Consider the following 6,477-nt stretch of genomic DNA (forward strand, 5'->3'; position numbering starts at 1 on the left):
CAGTAGGAGAAACTGGGGATCCCATAGCACACCCAAGTTTCTGCCTATAATATTGCCCCCCGTATGTGAAGTAGGTTTACTCGTATGACAGTTTGAGGAGTTGGCACACTTGTTCTGTGGAAAGTGTGGTTCTGCTGCTGAGAGTGGTGTCTGATTTTAATCTTGCACAGACCACATCCACTGCCTTATCAACAGGAACGCACATAGAGAGCGATGTAACATCAAAAGGTCATAAAGTTTGAAGAGAGATTTTATTTCAAATTAACAGCCCCGTTATTGTAGAAATCAACTAAAAATTCCAAAAAATGATCATGTTTTTCATAGAACAACAGACTTTCTAACATCTTTATAAACAAGACTTTTTGTATTTGAATGACTAGGTCCACAACCCGAGGATGCAGAGGACTCACTGGATCAAACAAACACCGCTGACCCGGCTGCTGGTCAGGAGCGACCTGCAGAAGTCAGAAGACTAAAATGCAGCTTCTCAAAAATGACTCCGCTCTGTCGAAGGCTTCTGGCTCTGGCTGTTATGCTACAGATCCTGGCTATTGGAATCATCATAAACCTGGTGCTGACATGACAGTGAGCCACCGAAGTTAGGGTGCTGCTTCTTTTTACCACCAGTGCTGAATAATAATGTTGGCGCTGCGGGACAAAGCAGGACAGGGGACGGGCACATGTTGAGATGAGCAGGAGAAGATGGCAGAAGGAGAAAATGGTGCATAATCAGTAAACATATCCTCTGCACTTTGCAATTTCGAGATGTTCCTTTGATTATTGCAGTGTGCAATCGTGTTACCACGTACTGTCAGCGAGCTAACGAACGGGAGTAAAACAATAAACAGAATCTTTATGGTTATTCATTTGTGACCAGTTCAGTGAAGTAAACTGTGTCAGGTGAATACGTTGCATTGATTCAGCTCATGGTATGTGTAACAAAATAAATATCTTCCAGTAACCTTCATCCAAAGACTTCTCATTAAATTATGTTTTTTATTCACAGGACTGAAGCAAGTGAAACAAATACAAAGAAGTTCTCATGAGCCGGAGTATTTTTTTCCACAAAGACCAAACCTGACACGTTTCGCAAGCAGGTTCAGACCCAAATGCAGGCAAGTTGGCAGGCAAATTCAAAATAAAAGTATTTATTAAATACATAAGCTGATGGGGTGGCAAAACAAAAACTTACATAGAACTGGAGAACACGGGGAAAAGCCAGGGCGGAAAACCAAACAATGATCGGACGAAGGTGGAGAGAAAATGAGCAGGATTTATCCAAACAGGGATGAGTGGAAGTTAGAAACAGCTGGATGATTAAAGTGTGACAACAGGTGTGAGAGAACTGACTGGAAGAGACTGAATAATCTGACGACTGAGATGACAAGGTATGAAAAAAACACTAGAGGGAGACACAAGAAAAGAAAGCACACACAAGACACAGATCCTTACAGTACCCCTCCTCTAGGAATCATCTCCTGACGATAACAGAAGAACATAAGCATGGGAGGGAGGAAGGGGAGTACAAAAACAAACCACAGGATGGAGGGCACGAGACAACCACAAGCAGACAAGACCAAAGAGAAAGAGAAAAACAACAAAATCAAAGAACAAAAAACCAACAGGAATCCTGGGAAAGATCAAGAAAAACAAAACCAATAAATGTCGTAAGATGGTCCTAGGTACAGAAGCAAGACCTCAAGAGGGCAGCCCAGAGCTCGGCTGCAGAAGAGCTGAAACTCAGGAGGGCGACTGTGGGCCCGGCTGCAGCTGAGGCGGAGCTCAGGAGGATGACCAGGACGAGGAGGAAGGATCTCAAGAGGTGCTATCAACAGAGGGGACGAGGAGACGAAGGGCGATGACCCAGGCAAATAGGAAGCAACGGCAGCCGACCCAGACGTTGTGAAAGCACCGGCAACCGACCCACGAACCTTTGGGACCTCCGACTTGGGACTCACCAACTCAGGAGGGACTGGAACCGTCAACTCAGGAACCTCGGACTCAGTGGACTCAGGAACCTCGGACTCAGGAGAAGACTCAGGATACTCGGGCTCAGGAGGAGTCAGAAATCATAGTTGGTCCAGTTGTTTCAGAGCTTCAGCTTTCATTCACGTGCTCAACACTTGAAGTAATGTTTATAAATACAGAAATACAAAGAATAATAAAAAAATAAAAAAGAGAACAAGAGAGAAAGAACAGCTACTAGGAACATCTAATACAGGATCGATCTTCAACGTTTTTTCAGTCTGGGATCCCGAAAACGACTGCAGAAATGAAGAAAGGACCCTCCTAATTAATGCATATATAGTGTTTTATATTGTGCTTTCTAATAACCTAACCTTAGTATAACAAAAAATATTATTGTGAATTTTATATTTTTTACTACAAAACAAAATGACATTTTTATGATTAAACTTATGTTAAAATACATAAATGTTAAAACGAAATAAAGAAGCTGTGTATTATTTGCATTACTGTTTTGCATAAAATGCAGAATGTTTAACATAAAGTCATAACTCTGAAATTAAAAAAGTATTTAAAAAGTCTGATTAAGCAATTATTTCATGACCTCACTTGCAGTACCCGCATGGACCCACTAGAGGTCACGACCCCATCGTTGAAGACCTCTGGTCTAATAAATTACATCTGCTGATGATGTGTTAAATTAATTGTAAGGAAAATTTCATTATAGCATTTTGAATTTACATGTTTTTTTTTCCTGTTTTATTTTTCTTTACTTTTCCTAAAATCAAGGAAAGGTGAAGGAATTTTGTTTTGGTCTGGAACTTTTCAGCTGTAAAATTACAGTATTATAGTCCTATTTCAGTTTTGCTTACTCTATAAATTTTAACATGAGCTCTTGTTTTGTCCTATTTAAACATGACTGGCTTATTTGATACTAAAGTCACAATCATCCATTAATTATCTTTATCTACAGGGAGACACAATCTGGATGAAAAACATAAATCTTTTGTTTGGAAGTAATTAGTCCCAGTCATATTTAATATCTTAAAAGTTCCTGAAAAGCAAATGAAAGAGTTAAAACTCTTACTTCCTCTGACAGAGTCGTTTTTCATCAGCTGCACTCTCTACATACTGCATGTTCTGTTATCACATTTAAACTGGGCAATAAAAGCTGTGGATGAGTCACAGTCCATCACCAGAGATTATCCAGGTATCGTTTGGCTCCTCTTGTGTCCTGGCAACACTTTCCCACGTCTGGACCACATGAAAGGACCTCTAAAGCTGCGCGAGCCGAAAATCTTCAAAGTGAACCCTGAGAGGTGAGACTGGATTATAAATTATTTCTGGAGACACAGAGTGAGATTCTGGGAGCTGGTGGGCTTGGAGCCATGGAGGGGGACACGCAGAGATCTGTTTTTTCTTCATGGAGTGAATGTTTCATAATGAGGCGGATCCGTATGTTGGTTCCTGTGGGTTTTAAAGAAGAAATAAAAGAGCTGTCAAAACTAGCTGGACCTGTGGTAAGAGTTATTTTTTAAGAATATTCTGTCAGGATTACTCAATTCATATGTATCTTCTTGCTGGTAATAAGTATGTTATAGCCAAAGGAGTGGAGCTCTAGATCTCTTTTTGTTGTCAATAACTGTAAACAAATGTGTTTAAGCTTTCATTCATTTTTTTTTATTTTCAGTTTATGGCCCAGCTCATGAGTTTTGCTGTGAGTTTCATCAGCACTGTTTTCTGTGGTCATCTGGGGAAGACAGAGCTGGCAGGAGTGGCTTTGTCCATAGCAGTAAGTCCAGTAATGTTCTGACAGTTCAGTGTGTCCAGTTCCACCAGTTTAATGTTTTCTGTTTTATCCACAGGTTGTTAATGTTACAGGAATTTCTATTGGCACTGGTTTGGCATCAGCATGTGATACGTTGATTTCTCAGGTAGTTTTTAAACTTTAACATGTTTTCAAGAGTCAGAATAAGACTTGACTTTATGTGATTTGTTTAGACCTTTGGAAGCGGTAACCTCATGAGAGTTGGAGTCATTCTCCAGCGGGCAATCCTCATTCTGCTGCTGGCTTGTTTCCCCTGCTGGGCCATCCTGATCAACACCGAGTCCATCCTACTGGCTGTCAAACAGGAGCCGGAGGTAGCCAGGTCAGCTGCACTATAATCTGCTTTATTTTTTGGGGGCGGGGGTGGGTGGGGGGGGCACTTTGTTGTTGATTCTAATCAAAAACCTCTCTGTAGGTTGGCTCAGTTGTACGTGAAGATCTTCATGCCAGCACTTCCTGTGAGTGTGTCTCATTTAAACTATTCATGAGTCCATGTGATGAGCTCATTTTAAATAGAAACTAATTGTAAATAAAGTATGTTACAGTTTTCATTGTCCAACCGGTTTTAATCATTGTTTAGGACTATAAAATTAAAGAAAAATTAAATCCTGAAAATAAAATAAAAACTCTGCTCATTATTTACATCAAGGCATTATGAAAGTCACAGTTTTTTCTCAGTTCAAATCATATTAAACAAAGAGGAATTTTTTTTCTGTTCACCTTGGTGAACATTCTTCTTCAACAGCTCCTCTGGCTTGTGGGGTCCCCCAAGGGTCTATTTTCGGTCCACTCCTTTTTAATCTTTATATGCTGCCTTTGGGGTCCATTTTCAGAAAGTGTAACATCACTTTTCATTGTTTTGCTCATGATATCCAAGTCTAAATGTCCATTAATATAGACAGGGTCACTCCTCTGGAGCCACTGTTCATTTGTCTAAAATGACATAAAAACCTGGTTAAAACTAAACTTTCTGAATCTAATAGTAAAATGGAAGTCATCCGTTTTGTTAAAGTAACTTTAATGACATTCTTGGCGTTTTAGCTTCACACAGACTCTTTACTGTCAGGAATCTGGGTTTTCTCTTTGATTGTGTCTTCATATTAAATAAACAGATTAATTCAGTTGTAAAATTAAGCTTTTTCCAATTAAGACTGATTGCCAGGGTGAAATCCTATCTCCCCACTAAAGACCTTGAAAAAGTGATTCATGCTTTTGCTATGACTCATTTGGATTATTGTAATTATGGATAAACCATCCCTGCGTCGCTTACAGATTGTCCAGAACACAGCAGCTCGTCTTTTAACAGGTACTAAAAAACATGAACATATAACCCCAGTCCTAGATTCTCTCCTCTGGCTTCCTGTTCACCTGCAAGTTAATTTAAAGATTTTACTGTTGGCTTTTAAAGTTTTTAATTGTCTATAAACATCTACAATCAGTCAGAGCACTCAGGTCTACCAGCCAGTTTCTTTTAGATGTTCCTAGATCCAAAATAAAATCCAGAGGTGATCAGGCTTTTGCAATAGCTCTACCTCTTAATATTCGGTCTGCTGAGCCTGTTGACCCTATTAAATCTTTGCTGAAGAGCCATCTCTTTTTTGACTTTTGATTGAGAGTTTGAGGTTCAGTCAGAGCTGATGTCTTTTTCTTATAGTGTGTTTCTGTATTTTATTAGTTTTGTTTTTGATACAAGTCTTTGACTGAACTGTAAAGCACGTTGGTCAGCTTTTGTAGTTTTTAATGTGCTACAGTATATAAATAAATTTGACATTGACACTCACAAAGAAGAGGGATCTAATAAAACACGTGTTTCGTAATGTTTCAGGAATAAAGAGCAACACAGTCTGAACAAAACTGATTTACTTTAACAGGAGACAGTTTGGTCAGTCATGAAGATGATCAGGTGAAGTATTTTACACAAGCAGAGTAAAACAGAACAAATGATTTAAACAGAAATGACTTTAAACATTCAGTTGAACTTTATCTGGTCATTTGTGTGTCCTTGCAACTGTTTTCCTGTAATTTTTCTTAAAAGCAGCATGTAGACCTCAATAAAACAAAGTGATTTGATAAGAAACAATTATTTTGTAGTGTGAATCCTGAACTGCTGAGTCATGGTTGTGTCGGGTTCTGATGAACTGATGATCCGTACCCTGCATGTCTTCTCTCTTCACTTAGATATGTCCTTTCTTTATTTACAGGCTGCCTTTATGTTTTCATTAGAATCACGGTACCTTCAAAACCAGGTATGTCAGCTGCAAGCACATTAGCTCAATATCTATAAAATGTGTGACGTTGATAAGCTGTTGTGTCCATTTAAAATCTGGTTAACTCATTAAACAGTTCTAGAAGTAAATCTACCAAACATCCACATACTGTGACTTCAGAACACTTTAGTACGAATTTCACATAAAGTTCAGTGATTTGTTTCCTCAGGTTGAGAGGCATATTTAAAATGTTATTTTATTTTGTTTTATTTTAGGGCATCATTTGGCCACAGGTGATCACAGGCTTTGTGGTCAATCTTCTTAATGCCCTCATCAACTACATTGTTCTGTTCGTGATAAAAATGGGAGTAGCGTGAGTATGTCTTTTTTATTTTTCTTTTTAGGTTCCACATGACCTCAGCATTGTTTGTATGGCAGGAACTACAGCATAAAGCAAATATTGTTTGATAAAATACT

The 6,477-nt window shown here is 38.9% G+C and overlaps 2 protein-coding genes across 2 annotated transcripts in view; both read left to right on the forward strand.

The window, feature by feature from the left end:
* Positions 1-380: 380 nt before the first annotated feature.
* LOC106511365 (multidrug and toxin extrusion protein 1) lies at positions 381-2,156 on the forward strand (the record flags this gene model as incomplete). Its single annotated transcript, XM_014000120.1, is given in 2 exon segments — positions 381-929; positions 1,007-2,156. A coding segment is annotated over 1 exon segment (203 nt), but the record flags the coding sequence as incomplete, so codon positions are not given.
* A 1,106-nt stretch (positions 2,157-3,262) lies between these two features.
* Positions 3,263-6,477, forward strand: part of LOC106511364 (multidrug and toxin extrusion protein 1) — a gene marked incomplete at its 3' end in the record, with an annotated part of 8,560 nt that continues 5,345 nt past the window's right edge. Inside the window, 7 exon segments of the mRNA XM_014000119.1 lie at positions 3,263-3,485; positions 3,656-3,757; positions 3,831-3,899; positions 3,967-4,115; positions 4,209-4,251; positions 5,995-6,039; positions 6,276-6,373. Coding sequence (XP_013855573.1) covers positions 3,354-3,485; positions 3,656-3,757; positions 3,831-3,899; positions 3,967-4,115; positions 4,209-4,251; positions 5,995-6,039; positions 6,276-6,373 — 638 coding nt within the window.

Source organism: Austrofundulus limnaeus, unplaced genomic scaffold (genome assembly GCF_001266775.1).
Source record: "Austrofundulus limnaeus strain Quisiro unplaced genomic scaffold, Austrofundulus_limnaeus-1.0 Scaffold2719, whole genome shotgun sequence".
NCBI lineage: Eukaryota > Metazoa > Chordata > Actinopteri > Cyprinodontiformes > Rivulidae > Austrofundulus > Austrofundulus limnaeus.